The 18,065-nt window shown below is 55.1% G+C and overlaps 1 protein-coding gene and 1 long non-coding RNA gene across 2 annotated transcripts; both read left to right on the top strand.

Moving 5' to 3' along the window:
- The first annotated feature begins 5,052 nt into the window (after positions 1–5,052).
- Positions 5,053–12,347, top strand: C1QL1 (complement C1q like 1). Its single transcript, XM_059670428.1, has 2 exons — positions 5,053–5,945; positions 11,798–12,347. The coding sequence occupies exons 1-2, from the start codon at positions 5,349–5,351 to the stop codon at positions 11,975–11,977; spliced, it is 777 nt and encodes a 258-aa protein (XP_059526411.1). The 5' UTR covers positions 5,053–5,348; the 3' UTR covers positions 11,978–12,347.
- Positions 12,348–12,464: 117 nt separating this feature from the next.
- LOC132218756 (uncharacterized) lies at positions 12,465–16,273 on the top strand. Its single transcript, XR_009449256.1, has 3 exons — positions 12,465–13,176; positions 13,216–14,540; positions 15,471–16,273. It is a non-coding gene; the product is annotated as an uncharacterized LOC132218756 (long non-coding RNA).
- The last annotated feature ends 1,792 nt before the right edge of the window (positions 16,274–18,065 follow it).

Genomic DNA, 18,065 nt, shown 5'->3' with positions numbered 1-18,065 from the left:
AGTCCCACACTGGGTGAGGATTGAACCTGCAACCTGGGCATGTACCCTAACCTGGAATCGACCCCATGACCTTCTGGTTCATAGGTCAACGCTTAACCACTGAGCCACGCCGGCTGAACCTGACTCTCCCTCTTACCAGCTGTGTGATCTGGACAAGATACTTAACCTATCTGAAACTCAGCATCCTCATCTCCAACATGGAGATGAAAATGCTCATTCCTTTGACTTCCAGTAAGGAGTAAATAAAATAGAGTATATAAAGTGCCTGGCACATATCGGTACCCAGGTAAGAGCAACAACATTCATCCTTCCTTAATTCATTTCATAAACATTTCAAGATCTTTCCAGACACCTGAAAGCCCACACCCCACCCTTATCCCATCCAGATCAGAACACCATCAGCTCTCACCTGGACCACTGCCACTGCCTTCTACCTAATCTCCTCATGACACTCACTCTATTTTAATCCCTGCTCCCCACAGTAGCCAGACTGATCTTTCTAATCTGAAGAATCTGATTATATCACTCACTCAACACCCTTCAGTAGTTTCTAATTGCCTTCGGGATAAATTATACATTCCTTGTCACAGCCCATAAGTCACTGCAAGCTAGTCTTTAGCACATGCTGTTCCCTCTGCCTAAAGTAATCTTCCTTCCTTCCCTCTCTCCTCCACCTCTGGTGGCCATCCTCTTCACCTTGCCATCCTTTCATCAGGGCTTAACTTAAATATCACCTCTTCCGGAAAGCTTCCCATGATACCCGGCCTCCAGATGAATGTCGGCGACACAGCTGTGTGCCCCTACAGCGCCCCACACCTTCCCAGGCAGCTTACCTGTCAACCTAGATAGCAGTTGCTTGTTAAACTGTCCAGGTTCCTGCCTAACACTGTAAGCCACCTGAGGTCACAGTCTTTTCATGATCATCACTGTGTCCTGTGGCAGTAAGCGTATGGTGGACAGTCACTTACTATGGGTTTGTAGAATGGATGGAAGATGGATGAATGAGTGGATAGGTAGGTAGATGGAAAAATGACACCTTCCCTTAAAGTCTTCCTGGAGTCCTGGAGTCCTTCAAGCAGGGAGGTTTTCATCTGTGCTTCATAACACCTAGTACAAACCTCTACCCAAGACTTAGTTTCCTCACTATAAATTGGGAAAATAAGTTACCTACCTCGTGGAGTTATTGATATTAAATGACATACGCCACGTAATAGTTTTAAGTCCATTCTAATAATAAGTTGCTACATTTAAATGAGATTCCACATAAAGTGCTTTAGAACAATATCTTGCACTTAGTACGTGCTCAAAAAGTATTAGCAGCCATAATTATCATAGTTTTTATCATTTCTCCCTTCCTGTGATCCCTGCTAAAGAGTGAGTGCCTCAGGGATACTGCTCACGTCTAACTTATTTTTGGACACATCACCACTACCACCTGGCAATGCCTCGCTAGGTGTTTTCAGTAAATGTTTACGGAATGAACAAATGAATGCCGATTTGCCAGCTGATGAGTCAGGGCACAGCACCCCCTTTCATCATTCACAAACCCAGACACACGAGGCCAACACCAACACAGGCTCTAATACAGTTACACCCCCGTTCATTCACAAACCCAGACACACGAGGCCAACACCAACACAGCCTCTAATACAGTCACACCCCCGTTCACTCCAGGAACCCCAACATGCCACCCAGCAGCCGCCCAGTTTCCTAAAGTCAGCCATGCGTAAATGCAGAACTTACCCACTTTCTTGCACCCTCCACACACCACCGAAAGGACCAACAGCCCTCCCCACCCCTCGAATGATGGGGCTGGAGGAGTGAGGGAGCTGCCACTCACAAGAGGGACAGCAAAGCTGGGCCTTCAGCGCCCGGCAGGGGTGCATCCCAGCTACAGACAGACAGGGCTGCCCTCCCTCCCCAGGCTCACCTCCTTCCCTTTCTGCAGACCTGGACCCCCAGTCTTGGCAGGTGGCTGAGGAGGAGGCTTGCCAGCCAGAACTCCGGGGTTCCTTCCTCACTCACCTGGTCCCATCTCTGAACCTGGATGCACAGACCACTGTCCTCCTCTGCTGGTGCCCAGCACAGCAGGCTATAAGAAGAAGGCAGGACCAGGAGAGCCAAGGCCTGAGGTGGTGGAAGAGCCATCGTAGCCTTGACGTGGAATCATTTTCTTAGCTACCATCGACTGGGTGCATTGCAAGGGCCAGATTCCGAGTCCAGCGCTTTCCATTCATTACATCCCATTTTATCCTCACACCCTTTTTCCAGCTGCAGTTTAACCGACCAGCCTAAAATCACCAGCTGGGATTGGCACGTAGAACTAGGTCTCTGCTTCCTGAATCTTCAAGGCCAGACTCAGGGAATTGGGGGGGAGAGTGCGAGTGCTGGGGTCCTCAGGCATTAAGCTGGGAGAGGCTCGCCCCCGCCCCCATCAGCCAGGTCCTCATCTCCTCCCGAAAAGGGGCCCTGGACGCCGGGGCAGGACTTCACCTCCATCAAGACGCGGGCGGGCGGGGCCGGGCGGGGCCGGGCGGGGCCTGGTGAGCTGGTGGGAGACGCGGGCCGGTGGCCCAGGCTCCCAGGCCAAGATGGCTGTTAATTAAAGTGCTGGCACTAGCTCCTCTGCAAAGTTTGAAGCCGTTATTTTCCACTCCAGCGAAGCGGGGAGAATCCGGCTGGGCCGACAGAGACGCCACAGCGCGCCCGGGGAGCAGGCGTCCTCTGGGGGGCGGGAGGGGGGCGCCTCGGACGCGGGGGCGGGCGCGGGCGCGGGCGGTGGGCGCTCCCGCCCCTCCTCGGCCGCAGTTCCCCAGGCGGGTTCGGGAGGGCTGCGGGGGGCCAACGAGCCGCAGCCGCCAAACCGAGGGAGGGACCCGTTTGCGGGCGAACCGGCGAACTGGGGGGAGGGCGGTGCGGGGTGTACAAATCATACGCTAATGGCGCGCACTTGTCCCTCGAATCACCATCCGTGCAGCCCTTTGGAGAGTCGCACCGGGCGCCGGGATGACAGCCTCGAGCTAAGGACGCCTCTTCCTGAGCCTGGGGAGCACCAGCTGCTTGGAGCCTCCCTCCACCTGCGCCGGGCACCTTCCTGCCTCTTGGCAGTGAAGAGACTTAATGGCGTGGAGGTGGGAAGAGCGTGGAGCCAGGCTGCGGGTTTGAATCCCGACTCTGCCACTTACTAGTTGTGTGACTTTGGGCAAATCTCCTAACTTGCCAGAGCTTCTGTCAAATGAGAATGATGGTGGGTGTTACCTCTATGGCAGTGGTTCTCAACCTTGGCTGCACATTAGAATCACCTGGGAATCTTTTTCAAATCCTGATTTCCGGGCCTCATCCTCCGGAAATTCTGTTTCTCTTTTATGGGGTGGGGCCGCAACATTAGTAACAAAGAAACAGAATTTCCGGAGGATGAGGCCCAGAAATCAGGATTTGAAAAAGATTCCCAGGTGATTCTAATGTGCAGCCAAGGTTGAGAACCACTGCTCTATGGCCTGGTGTGAGGATCAGGGGTGGCCACAGGGCCACAGGGCCTGGCACACGAATGTTATTGATGGAATTGTGTTAGCTCCCTTCGTAATGTCCCTCTAACCTGGGGTCAACCATCAGTGCTTGCAAGGTCCCCCTTCACAGCCCCCACGTGGTATGCCTCCCGCAGTCCCTGCCACCCTCCCAGCTCTGGGCCGGGTGAAGCAATCAGCCTCGAGTAGAGAAAGCCAGGGCATCCTAAGGGCCCCGGGGCAGGTCAGCAGGGGAGAGTGTGAACTGGGAAGGGAACTTTCAGGAGAAAAGAAAAGGCTGGAGAGTCGTCCTTTAGGGCCGACCAGAGACCTCCAAAAAGGCAGAGCCTGCCTTGTGGGCTGGATGAGCAGGGTGCAGGAGGAGAGGTGGAACCGCGCAAGCTGGGCCTCAAATACTGTGACAACTGTGTTTATGGAAGCAGACACATTTCAGTTTATGCAACCTAAACACTTTACTGGTCCCGAGGAAGAGGACTGCCTCATACAACCTGATAGGGAGGAGAGTTAGGGGGCTGCTGAGAAGGCTGGGGGTGGGGGTGGGGAGGAGGAGCTGAGGGCTGGGTGAGCTCAGCCTTTTCTCTTGAACGCTGGAAAAGGGGGCTGCTACCCAGAGATATATGTGTACTGGTCAGAATGGAGAAGTCATGTAGGGCCCCCCCTCCTTCCGGTCTAAAAAGATAAGGAAAATGATCGGAGGAAAATCAACGCGCCCCCTCCCCCAGGATGGAGCAGCCTGCTGGGCCTGGAGGCCAGTGAGGAGCGGTCAGAGGCGGGCAGGAGCGGTCAGAGGCGGGCAGGAGCGGGTGAAAGAGTTTGCCCCTCCCGGCTGAAGGCGGTCCGAGATCAGCCAGGGGCCAGGGAGGAGGAGGGGCGGCTGCTGGCAGCACTCAGGACCCGGTGGGCACCCTCACAGGCACCCAATCCCCCTCCCACCCCATCTCCCAGATCTCCCGGATGGTGATGCTCGGATCCTGAGTGCGGGATGCCCCCCCATCCTCATCTTCTCCCCCCACATAACTCTTCTCCTTACCCCTCTGTTCCCCGCCCCGTCCTCCCCTCAATCTCTTTCTTTGCCCCTACAGACCCGATACCCCCCACCCCCCCTTGCCTCCACCCCCTGCAGTCCGTAGCCCCTCTCGCCTCTTTCGGTCTCTCCCGATTTTCCCCGTAACCGACCCTCGAGGCCTCTCCTCTCTGTCCCCCTCGGCTCTAACTCTCCCAGTGGCCCTCCCATTCGCCCTTTGGTCCCTGCTCTCCCCTCCCTGTGGGAGCCTCTTCTCACCCCCTCACCCCCTCCTCATTTGGCTCCCCCAGACTCTCCCTTCCTCTCCGGGCTCCACTCCTCCCCCCGCGACCCCGCCCCTAGGCCCCGCCCCTCAAGGTGGGCGGAGCCCTACCGCCCGCGGCCCAATTAGGCGCCGGTCCCGCCTTAAGCCCCACCCATCGCTGGAGCCGAGTACTGCGAAGGGGGCGGAGCGGGGCGGGGCGGAGGGGGCGTGGCCCCGGCGCGAGGAGGCGGGAGGAGCGAGGCTGGAGGCTGCGGCCGCGGCACAGTTCGGCCGCTCAGCGGGAGGGAGGCGCGAGGCAGGACCCGGCGGCTGGGCTCTGCGGCGCCTCCAGCGCAGCGCAGCGCGGCGCCCCGGGTCCGGGTCCGGGTCCGGCCCCATGCCCGCAGCCCTGCCGGACCGCCCTTGAGCGCGGGCGCCTCGCCCGCGCCCCCCGCCCGCCGGCACCATTGCCCCGACGGCGCGGCCGGGTGGCCCGGCGCTCCCCAGGCTGCGCGCCGGCCGGAAGACGCTGCTGGCGGCCGCCGCGGGCGTGGTGATGCTGCTGGTGCTGGTGGTGCTCATCCCCGTGCTGGTGAGCTCGGGCGGCCCTGACGGCCACTATGAGATGCTCGGAACCTGCCGCATGGTGTGCGACCCCTACCCCGGGCGGGGCCCCGGCGCCCGCGCGCGGCCCGACGGCGGAGACGCCCTGAGCGAACAGAGCGGCGCGCCCCCGCCCTCCACGCTGGTGCAGGGCCCCCAGGGGAAGCCGGGCCGCACCGGCAAGCCTGGACCGCCCGGGCCTCCCGGAGACCCGGGTCCTCCGGGCCCCGTAGGGCCGCCCGGGGAGAAGGGTGAGCCGGGCAAGACCGGCCCTCCCGGGTTGCCGGGCGCGGGGGGCAGCGGCGCCATCAGCACCGCCACCTACACCACGGTGCCGCGCGTGGCCTTCTACGCCGGCCTCAAGAACCCTCACGAGGGTTACGAGGTGCTCAAGTTCGACGACGTGGTCACCAACCTAGGCAACAACTACGACGCGACCAGCGGCAAGTTTACGTGCAACATCCCCGGCACCTACTTCTTCACCTACCACGTCCTCATGCGCGGCGGCGACGGCACCAGCATGTGGGCTGACCTCTGCAAGAACGGCCAGGTGGGCCTGGCGGGTCGCGGGGTTGGCCTTGGGCCCGGGGACGCCAGGAGCCTGGGGCACATGGGCATCGGGTGGGAGTCGGTGGGCGCAGGTGAAAACCCTACAACGGCCCGGCTGCGGAGGACGGTCGCCCCTGGCTGGTACCTCTAACTCCTCCAAGCCTGGGCGCCGACTCCGAGGCAGACGCTGCTGGGCACCCGCGGCAGGGAAACGGGGGAGATAAATGGAACTAGTGGGAGCGCAGGGCTCCCGGGCGCGAGGACTGGCCCTTGGGAAGCGGCATCTGAGAGCTGGGAGTCTGGTGGACACTAGCGGGTGATGAGTGGAGGGCGGGATGGGAAAAGGCAGCCTTGCGCCTGCGGGCTCCCAGGTGCACAGCTATGCGCACGAACCGAGAAGGCGAGCTGTAGATGTTTCGGGCACTCAGGCAAAGGGAGCCAGGTGTGCGAAGCCTTCCCTGCAATAAATCCCCGGCCTTTGGGCAGGGACCACAGGGCCGATCTGACACCTTTTGCAAAAGGCGGGACTGTGCGGCCCCTTGGCGCTGTGTAAGAGTTACCAAGGCAAGAACGTGGGGGGAGGGGGGAAGAAGGGGCGGGGAGCAAAGAGGTGGAAACTCCCCCTCCTCTTGGCCTCCCAGCTGCAACTCCTGATTCCTGGAGTGTGTGTGTGTGTGTGTGTGTGTGTGTGTGTGTGTGTGTGTGTGTGTGTTGGGGGGTGGGGGGGCGCGGAGTCTCTTCTTTCCCTCTTCCCATCCCAAAGATCGGAGCTGGCAGGCACCAAGCATGCAGAGTCTTTGGACCTGCAGTGCATGGTGCTCTTGGGACTGCTGCCCCAGGACCGATCTCGACCTAACCCTGCCCCAGGGCAACAGTGTTGTGCACTTCCCTTCCCTTTTGATAGCCCCTCTCTTCCCAGTACTCCCAGTGGCCTGGGGTCTCTGGGGGTGGTCAGGCCAAGCATTTTTGTGGAGGAAGGGGACCTACTCAGGTCAGAACTAAAGCTAGGCTAGTGGGAGTTGGGAAGGAATCTCCTTCAACTGAGACCAAAGACGGTTGGAACCCCTCCGCTGTCCTGAGGAAGACCCTGGCTTGGGGGTGGGAGTCAGCAGAAAGCTGGCAGACCAGGTCCTTGTAAGTAGTCCCCCCACCACCACACACACACACTCTTCTCTCCTCACTGCCTGCTTCTCTTTCCGGTTTCCGCCTCTCCCTGCCTCTTTCTTCTATCTCTCTGTCTCTTGTGCCTGTCTCTGTCTCGTCTAGCAGTCCTATCTGTCTCCCCCCTGGGTTTCTGGCCTCCCTCTCCCGGTTGAACTCCACGCCCCCTTCTCTATTCTTTGGGAGTCTCTCTCCCACTTGTGCCTGTCAGGCTTCCTGTGTCTCTCCTCTTTGTCCTTGGTTCCTAACCAAAAGGGAGGCCCCGGGATCTTGTGAGGGCTCATTCTGCAGACAGCTCCATGATTCCCCTTATTAATCACCAATAAGGGATGCAGCAATGTCACCTTCATCAATGGCATTTCTTCCTTTCCCAAAGAAAGTTTGGGCTGGCACCAAGCTAAGGTTTCAGAGGGGTTGGGGCCCAACTTGTCTGGAGAGGGAGGTGGTCACCAGACCACAAGTGGGCCCTAGACCCTGTGCCACCTCAGGAGGTTGCAGCAGGTCCCTGAGATGAGGCAAGAGGAGGCCCCAAAGATGGTGTGTGCTTGGGGCAGGGATACTTGCTTCAGTAATTGGGAGGTGAGCCCTCCCAGGTTTGACTCAGTGGATAGAGTGTCAGCCCTCAGACTAAAGGGTCCCTGGTTTGATTCAAGGGCAAGTACCTCGGTTGCCGGTTCCCCGGCCCTGGTTGGGGTGCGTGCAGGAGGCAAGCAATCGATGTGTCTCTCTCACATCTATGTTTCTCTCTGTCTCTTCCTCTCCCTTCCACTCTCTAAAAATCAATGGAAAAATATCCTTGGGTGAGGATTAACAACAACAACAAAAGAAGAAAAAAGAAAATAATTGGGAGGTGACACTGACTCAAAAGTCTCTTCTTTCACCTCCAGCCGGGACAGATGATTGGCAGAGCCTGCCTAGGAGGTGGGACCATAAACTAGTAGAAGAAAGGAGGTGGCTTTAACTAGGAATCTCAAAGACCTAGCATTTTAACAATTACGCAGACCATTTGCTAACCCACCTCCCAGAACAAGACAAATAGGGGGGCACATTCTTGGTGAACTCTCCTTCCAGATTATCCAAGAGACTCATTTAATCTCACTCATTATTCCACATGGTATTAGTTTTGAGCCCCTACTAGGAGCCAAGTTTGAGGCTTGGTTCCAGGGGTTCAATCTGCTTGCCCTCCAAGACCTCATGTTCTGTGCAGGGGGACAGTAGTAACCACACAGTAACATACCCCAGCAATTACTGTGTTAGAGGAGGGCTGGGAGCTCCTGTCCCACAATGTTTTGGTTGGTGGGAGTGATTCAGTGGAACCTGAGACCCAGGTCAGACCAACCTGGTTGGAGGAGAGGATGGTGAACCTGGTCCCTAAGGTGAAGGGACATGGCTAGAGAGAAAATAAAAAGGTCAAGTGTAGGGAATGACTCAGAGATGGAAGAGGACATTCAAGTGAGCCGAGGAAAATATGACGGGGCTGGTCAATGGAAGGGAACAAAAGAGGGGAGCTTGCACCTCCTGTGCCTTTAACGCCAGGTGCAACCACAGGCTCTATTCTTTTCTTTCTGGCTTTCTCTCTACAGAGATTTTCAGAATTTCTTCAGGAAGGCAGAGCTGCATCTAGGCCTTGGCCCCTCCCGGGGCAAGATGGAAAGGAGGGAAGTCACCACTTTCCTGCCTGGTGCTGAAGCTGCCTATCTGTGCTCGTCTAAGCCCACTGGCCCCTCTCCCCAGGGGTAGCTTTGAGTCACCACTTCACAGCCTGATGGCACCAGGCCCTGGTCATTAGGACATGGGGACCTGAGGAGCCTGAGAAAGAGGCTCTAGGTTGGAGCTGGTACTCTGGGTGAGGTGAGCTCCTTGCAGCTGCCTCTAAGGTCCACAGTTCGTAGGAGTCAAGGAGAACATGCAGTTGATAAATGGGAAGGGGGAGATGGAGCTGTGGGGACAGGCTGGGGAAGGTGAGTATTACAGATGAGCAGGGGCTTGGGTTAGAGTCTGAGGTGAGACTGTGGGCTGTGGTATAAAGACCTAACTGGAGATCAACCTCTTGGCTGATGATGGGAGAGGGGCCCTATCCTCTATGGCTTCTAATGCTTTTCAGACAGCACAGAGCACAGTGGCTGGCACAGTAGGGACCCAATCAATGTGTGTCTCCTGCAGGCAAAGCTAACTATCTGTGGGAGACACACCTCCCAGCATTGACCTGGGGACAAGGACATATTTCCTGGGTTCTCCCCCCACCCCTTCCAGGCCCCTGGTCAAACCACTGCCTCAGTTTCCCTTCCTGGCAGCCCGTGAAGAGGTGATTATACAGCGCCCCCTCCTGACAAGTCACAGACTTGCTTTTCTGCTTCCATGGCAACCTCAATTCCCCAAACTTTCCCTTGGGCCCCAGGAGGAGCTATATGCCTCCCCTGTTTCAGTCTTGGGCAGAGAATCAGGACCCCTGGGTTCCGTTCTGGGATCCCTCACCATCTAAGCATGGAAGGGCATAAATTCTCCCTGCGTCCATGGATAATTAGGATAATCACAGCAACAATCATGGTGATGAATAAATAATAAATATAAGCATAACAGTTCTGATGCCTGTCACATCATCGAGAGATTCCTGATGACAAATGACTGTATTCTAATGGATTTTGCTATTAACAAGCACACTGTTTTAATGAGTTAAGGCTAAATTAATCTGGGTAATAAAAATAATTGTTATTAGTAGTAATTTATTAGCAGAGATAATGAAATGCATGCATAATAATAAATACTACCAGGATTAGGGCCCAGGGAACAATACGGAAGTTGGCTGCTTGCTTTGAGCTCTTCCCTAGTAGCTCAAAGCCCCAACAAGATTAAAAAAATTTGTTTTTTTACCATCATAAGGCTTTTTATAAAGGTGACAGTGGTTGAGGCAGGATCTTCTCCTCTAATTTTCTAAACAGAGAAACTGGGCTTCTTGACAAACAAGGTCTCCCCCTTATTTGATTTGCCCCTAAAGGTGGACTGTGAGTTTTTCCTGCAAGATCCCCAAACTATTCCTTCCCAGGTTGGAGAGGAAGAGGTTGATGGTGAGACGATGGCTGGAAGGATCTGGGCCATAAAGGGCAGTCTGCATGCAAATATGATGGGTCCTCCTCCTGTTGCAGCACGGCTGCTGAGTCAGCAGCTTTAGCACAGCCGACTTGCAGTCCTGCCTCCCACCCAGAAGGATGGGCTCCTCTCCTAATTTGGGTTGGTCCAGCCTGAACTGTCAGCCCACGGGGGAGCTGCTTTCAGGAAAGGGGCAGGACCGAGTGGGGCTGTTGAGGAGCCTGGCTGAGTGAACCCTCTCAGTGCAGCCTCCCCCCAACACAATCCAGAACCTTGGAGATAGTTCTTCTCTTCCCATTGGTCACCCCGGATGTCCTGGGGAGGCCCCAGGTCCTGTGGTTCAGGCCTTGCTGTGGCCTCAGCTGTGGAAAAGGTATGCCTGGAGGGAATTTTCCACCACCTCCCACCCTCAGTATCTTATGATTAGTCACAGCCTGCAAAAGCGATGGTGGCAGGCTTCAAACCCAAATGCTTGCCTCATTGCCCTACCATTCCTCCCCTCCTCCATCAAAACAAGAACCAGCAAGTATATCAGATCAGACTGATGATCACAGAGTGATGTAAGGATTCCCTTCTTTCCACCTACTTCCTTTCTCCCACTATGGGGTGAAATGGAGTCCGAAATCCTCTTTGAGTCCTGGCTGGTGTGGCTCAGTTGGTTGGAGCATTGTCTCATGCACCAAAGGGTCATGGGTTCCATTCCTGGCCAGGACACTGACCCAGGGTGTGGATTTGGTAGGCAACCAATCAATATTTCTCTCACATTGATTCACTGATTTTTTTTCTCTCTCCCTCTCTCCCTTCCTCTCTCTAAAACCAATAAAAATATATCTCCGGGTACATATCCTCAGGTGAGGATTAATAATACAAAGGAAATCCTTTTTGAGTGGGGCAATCATCACAGGTATAGGGACAGCTCCTTGGAGGCAGGTGTGCAGGCCCGATCTGAGCCTTGGGAGGGGAAATAATTACCAGACCTTCCATCCTACTGCTCTGGCGGACAGACTCCAGAATGAACTTCAGACAAGGAGTCCCAATAGCAGGCCCTGGTACTAGGATGGTTGCTTGTATGGGGCCAGGGAGTGCACTGTGTCCCTCCTCCGACATGAGAACAGGTGGATGTGGCCGAAAAAGACGGCAATCTGTATTACAGTTAAAGTGGAGATGAAGGAATAATGAGAGAGAAGGGCCCTCTATCTTTGGGGGTCCAGAGAATTTCTCTCTGCAAGAGGGGGTTCCAGGCTGGGCCATCCTGGAGGCATTGAGGTTCTCAGCAGGCCACCTGGTAAGACCTAGAGAAGTTAGGGAAGCAGACTCTACCTGGACACCCAATGCAGACCCAGATTACACCAGCCCCTGGAAATCCCGGGCTCCTCTGTAATCACCTAAAACACACGTTATGATTGGGAAGGGGGGTGGGGGTGGAGGGGGGAGGGATGATGGGAGAGGAGCGGGCTCAGGGCCCTGATGGGGCTGGAAGGGGAGCTTTTAGGGCCTCCAGATCCTCTGATGTGGCCACTTTACCTCTAACAGTTCCCTCCATGCTTGGCCCCACTTCTCTCTCCCCTCCCCTCTGGCACACACCCCTCTCTCCCACCCCCGCAGGTGCGGGCCAGTGCCATTGCCCAGGACGCAGACCAGAACTACGACTACGCCAGCAACAGCGTGATCCTGCACCTGGACGCGGGCGATGAGGTCTTCATCAAACTCGACGGGGGCAAAGCGCACGGCGGCAACAGCAACAAATACAGCACGTTCTCCGGCTTCATCATCTACTCTGATTGAGCTCCCCGAGTCCCTGGTTACCCCCCGGGCTCCTCGTCCTGCTGGGCAATGGATGACCCGTCCCCCGCCCACCTCTCTGCTGCCCAACCCGGCTGCGCCCCCGTCCTGGCCGCAGCGCAGCCTGCGCTGTATATTTGTACAATAGGATTGTTTATTGCCCACCCCTCCCGCCAGTCCGCCCAAGCCTGGGGACCGGTCTGGTGCGGCAGAGTCAGATGCGCTGCCCTCCTGCTCCCGCTCCGGCTCCGGGGGTGGTGCCACCTGGGGAAGGGCTGGGAGGGGGACTGGGTAGCTCCCCAGCACCCTTTAAAGCCCTACCCCCAGTCGCTCCCCGTCTGACCAAAGCTATAATAAAAACACTTGCACCCCATTGGATTTCTGTCTGTGCCCCGGGGAGGAGTTGCAGGAGGAGATTCTGACCCTGTCCTCCTCCGGACTGGAAAGGGGTCTGCGGGAAGCGGACCCAGGATCTGGGGGAAGACAGGGGCCTGAGCAGCTGGAATGGGAAGCTACCGGGTTATATCCTCCTCCTCCATGGTGGATAAGTTCCATGTGTTCATCCTTGAAAGTGGCATCAGCATTCCAAAGGCACAGCAAGGTTTAATCCAGGAAACCTCGGCTCTCATCCAGTGCCTCCATATGTGATCCTGGGCAAGTCACTCCTCTGGCTCGGGTCTGGGTTCGTGACCGCCTTTGCACTGAAAGGTGGTTGGCCTTGGCCGGAGCACTTCACCTCTGGGCCTCAGTTTTCTCATCTATAAAATGCAGGTGACCTCCCTCACTTGACTGAGGATTAGAGAGATATATGAGCTCAATAAACATAGTTTTTATTATTTATACATCACTTTAAAGTTTGCAGAAATGCTTTCAGATATGTCACTCAGGTCTCCCAAGAGCCCTGGGAGGTTGGAGGAGGAGATGTAATTCTTCTCCCAGCGAGGTTAAATAGCTTGCTTACTGTGATAGTCACTTAGCCCTGTGGTCGCACTTGAATCTAAGAAGCCCTGCTCCTTGGGGACAACACACCAAGTCTCTTCGCCCTGACACTACCTCCTTCACTTCCTGTAGTGGCCGCGGCAGTCCCACCGTTAGGGCATTCCTAAATAATAATAGCTAATATTTAGAGAGCACAGCACCCACTCTGTATCAGACACCACATAGGAACTATGAATATCTTATGGGTGTGTGTGTGTGTGTGTGTGTGTGTGTGTGTGTGTGTGTGTGATGGGGGGGGGGAGTGGATTATCAGGAAATGCTCTCATGCCCTTTAATGAATATTGTTATTTTTTCTGAAATGATGAGGAAACTAAGGCTCAGAGAGGCTAAATCATTTGCTAAGGTTGCAGAGCTAGGAAGAAGCAAATGCCTGAACCAAAGACCATGCTCTTACCTGGTACACCATATTTCACAAAGATCTGGGATCTCCAAAGCAAAACTGAGGAAGGATGACATTGAGGCAGCTCAGCCTCCCTCCTCATCATGTTCGGCCCTTCCATTCCCACTGCCCCTGCCCTGCAGAAGCTTGGTATATTTACAGGCATTTGCCCTGGAAGCAGCCATGGGGTAAGCTTTCTGGAGAATCCCAAGGCTCTACATTGAGGAAAAGGTCCCATCTGGCCTCTCCCACCCCCCATCCCGCTGGCTCAGCCAGGGAGACAGGAAGGAGGGGGTGGGCTCCCTTCCAGTCAGGTCCCATGTATAGACCCTTGTCATCGCTGGCAGCCTTGAATGACTTTCTTTATCCTCCCTTCACTCCCTTGCTTCCCAGCTGTGGCCATTTAATAAAATTAGCTTAATACTTGTTCCTTCCCTGTGGGGTCTGGAGATTGAAATCTGCAGGTCCCACAAACCCAATAAAACCCCTGGCAGATCTGGCTGGAATGAGAGTTTCCTTGGGAAGAGTGATTAGATTAGACAGAGCTCCTCCCCACCTGGCCCCCAATTCTGTCCACCGCCCCCTGTGGTTTTTTTAATGGCCACATTGGCCCATAATTACCCAGCCACCACACCTGGGGGCACCCCACTCCTCCCCAGAGACCACAGGGACTGGTCTAGGACCTCTGCTACAATAAAAAGCATGCTAATCATTTCTGCAGGGAGTGTCTGCCTGCCTGGCTGGCTGGCTTTCTCTTCTTTCTGTTGACGGGACGATCCTCATGTCATTTTGAGAGATGAGCTTGAAGTCTCCATTTTGCAGATGAGGAAGTCATTGTCTGAAGGAAATTCGTGACTTGCCCATGGTCATGCAGCAAGTTTGTGATACAGCTGGGCCTGGTCTGAAACCAAGGACGGTCTCTTTCTTTGTGGGGCACCAGGAGTGTCCAGCAGGGCCAGCCGTCAGCTACCTGTCACTCGGGCAGCATCCCAGCTGCAAAGGAACCTGCTGGGGAGATGTCTTCCCCATCAGACAGGGACTCTCCAAGGGCAAGGTCTGTTTTTTCTCCGCAGACTTGGGATGCCCAAGGTCAAGGGCCGTGTTTCCACCATCAGAATGGGAAGCTTCCCGAAGGCAAGCTCTGTGTCTCCTCCATCGGACTGGGAATCCTTGGAGACAGTGTTTTGAGTGAGTTGAGGGCAAGGTGAATAGCTCCACTGAGACTGGGGGGTGGGGCTTTCCTGGATGCAGAGACTGTGCTTCCTCTCTCAGTGGCTCTGGGGGAGATATTGTAGTTTTTCTGTTGAACTAGGGCTTTCTGAGACCAGACTCTGGGCCTGGAGGGCCCTCAAAGGGGGCTCTCTGAGTGCAGGCGCTGTGTTTCCCTCTCAGACTGGAAGTTCCCTGAAAGCAGGGCATGTGTCTCCCCTGCTCCTCAGTCGGGGGCTTTGCTGGCACAGGAACATTCTAGAGCAGGGGTCCTCAAACTACGGCCCGCGGGCCACATGCAAATACAAATATTGTATTTGTTCCCGTTTTGTTTTTTTACTTCAAAATAAGATATGTGCAGTGTGCGTAGGAATTTGTTCATAGTTTTTTTTTTAACTATAGTCCGGCTCTCCAACGGTCTGAGGGACAGTGAACTGGCCCCCCCGTTTAAAAAGTTTGAGGACCCCTGCTCTAGAGCATAGGGCTACCTGGATGGCAGAGAGGAGGTTGGTCAGGCCGGAGGGAGGGAGGGAGGAAGAAGCCTCCCCAGATCGCCTCCATTTTAGGGAGATGTGTGATGAATGAACGGATAATCTCCCTCCAGGGGTGTGTGGGGATGGAGGTGCCCCTGGAGCTCACCCACACAAAGAGTGTCAGGCCATCCTGCGCTCCGGCAGTTGCCAGCCCTAGGGCTGGTGCTGCCCTGGTTTCTGGGGTCATGGAGACCAGAGGGGTGTGGGGGCTCACCGCTGGGGACTGCCCTAATTGGATGACTTTGCAGGAAAGCCGGGCAGGTGCGCTCAGCTCTCCCCTCTTCAGCTTGCTACAAACACATCTACCATGGTGAGGTCTAGGGGTTAATTGCCTCCTGCCTCACTCCTGGTAACCAATATTTCATTTACTGCTCAGAGGGGGAGCTGCCCAGAGAATCAATCCCGGACAAGCGTCCAGGAGGCAGGGGAGCTGCGGAGGCACGGGAGCTGTTTCTAGGAGGATCCCTGAGCATCAGAAGAGGAGGCAGAAGGCAAGGGCCCAGAGAAGGCCACCAATTGCTCCAGACTACTCTGGGCCTCACCCATGTCCTACTGACCCTGACAACAGTTCCAGGATCGCCAAGGGCTGAGAGAAAATCCAGGGGTCCAGAGGCTGCACTCCCCCAGCTGGCAGTGCTGTTTCCTGCCCTGGCTCCTTCTGCATTTACTTACCTGGTGCCCCCATAAGCTATAGCAGGTTAGATGCTGTTAATAAGGTTATTTTCACAAGCAATGAGGCATATTTGAAAAGCGGAACTGGAAGTGTGAACTCTTCGCTCCCTTCCAGGTAACGAATCTTCAAATCCTACAAATGAGGTGATAATAAAGTGGAAGTGAGAAGTCTACACATGCTTGGAACTGGGAGGGGTGGCAGGGCTACAGACAGGTGCAGCTGGGGGCTGGAGGAAAAAGGGCCAGAGGGCTACCTGCCCCCATACTTTCCACATGCTACTCATTGGCCCCACCCACCAAAATTGAGAAGCAAAGCCGTAGAATGGGTAACCCCCATTACACAGCTGGAAAAACTGAGACCCACTAGACATGCAGCAAGTAGAGACAGGAGCCCTGGACTCAGGTCCTGGCCACGCTCAGTGATTCAGGGAAAGACACTTCACTTCTCTGCGCCTCAGTTTCCCCACCTATAAAATGGGGCTAGATAATAAAAAATACTTATGCGAAGGCTGTTGTGATGCCTGGGTGAGAACCTGCTTGTGAGTTATGAAGCAAAATGCAAATGCATTTTTATTATTACAACCCAAGTCTCTGAGTTCCATGGCTGAAAATTCTTTGGCTGCACTTCCATGCCTGGGATGGTGATAATCATCATCAAAGAAGATGAAGACATCTGGTGGTTCTCCCCCGATAACTCCAAAGTGAATGTGGGCACTGGGAGAGGGGTTGGTTTGGGGTACCCAGGGTATGGAGCTAAGTGCTGAGAATGGAGGGCCCCAAGTCCGGTCTCCGATGTGGACTCCCTCACCCTTCTGCTCTGTGGCCTTCCATTTGGAGTGAGAGCACAGGGATACCCCTGAGGCCCTGGCCTACCCATCAGTTCCTATTTCTACTTGCTCTTTCATTTCCGTGTTACTGAACACATCCAACACACCAGGCTCTAGCTTGGCATGGAGGACCCAGAGATGGATGAGAAAACACCCAGAGTTTCAACACGCTCACAAGGATCACGCAGATACATCCAGCACCTTCTCTTAGAGGGGCAGGGGGGACTGCCCGAACCGTTAAGAGGGGTTATTTCTCAGGCAGTTGGACTAAGTGGAGGCTTATAGTTTGACAAGGTTTGACAACAAGCATATATCCATCCAAAACAGGAGCCCCCTCAAGCCCCGCCCCCCATGCTGTTGCTGCAACGATTCCTTTGGGGATGTGGTGGGTGGTAGAACCCTGGCAGCTGAGGGTTTTCTCTTCTCTTGTCCCAGGGCTTGGGGAATACTGGAGCTGGAGGAACCACATGTACGCTCATCTCTGTATCAACAGCTAAGTTATAACAGTAGCTTTTGTACTGTGTACTATTCCACTTAAGCTTCACAATGATCCCCCAAGGTAGTGACTATTGTCACACCCATGTTTGTGGATGAGAAAACTGAGATACAGAGAGGTGCATTAACTTACCTAAGATCACATGGCTTACTCTTTCTGAGAACAGCCCTCTTGACTGGCCATTGCCTAGAGTAGGGGGATGGTTGAATCTCACTACTTCCCAGCCTGAGCAGTCTTTCCTCCCCTCAATCACCAGACGCACCCCTTCCTATAATGCCTGCTGCCTGGACAGCTGGTGCAGGGGTGGGGCGCCTGGCTTTTCCCAGATGGTGAAGAGCAAATTCAAGGGTTTCTTCCCAGGCCCCCCCGGCACAGGCCCCTCTGTTCCTTGAGTGAAGAGCCCCAGTCTGGACTAGGACAACTGCCTAGGCCAGGAGAGTTACAAACCTCTCCCCACCTGCCCAGAGCCAGGGATGGTTCTGCTAGGCCTAGCCTGCAGAACACCTGCTCATTATACAAGCCCAGGTCCCTTGCCTGCTCTTCCAAGGAGCCTTCCTGGACTCCCCAGCAGTCATCTACCTACCTGTCTCCAAGGCCATATGAGAGCTTCCTCTAAGTAGGACAACAGCTTACTCAGTAACATGTGCCTGCCACACGAACCATTCTACCACCATAATAGCAGCTTCTGCAAACTTCTCTCCCTCTCCATAAACTTCCACCTCCTGTGATGGATGCTGTGAGGCACTGCCCAAGTCTCTTCCAGGACTGAGGGTCTATTCCAGCCGTGGGCAAACTACGGCCCGCATTCGGCTGTTCTATCCGGCCCGCGGAGCCGAAAGAGTGGAGGGTTCTCTTGCTCTCCCCTCTGCTCCTTCACCAGCAGCAGTGTTAACATGTATTAGTTCACACAAACACTCCATCCATGCTTTTGTTCCGGCCCTCCGGTCCAGTTTAAGAACCCATTGTGGCCCTCGAG

Source organism: Myotis daubentonii, chromosome 16 (genome assembly GCF_963259705.1).
Source record: "Myotis daubentonii chromosome 16, mMyoDau2.1, whole genome shotgun sequence".
In the NCBI taxonomy this organism is placed as follows: domain Eukaryota; kingdom Metazoa; phylum Chordata; class Mammalia; order Chiroptera; family Vespertilionidae; genus Myotis; species Myotis daubentonii.
Note: the sequence above shows the minus strand (reverse complement) of the source record. Positions and strands in the feature narration are given on the sequence as shown.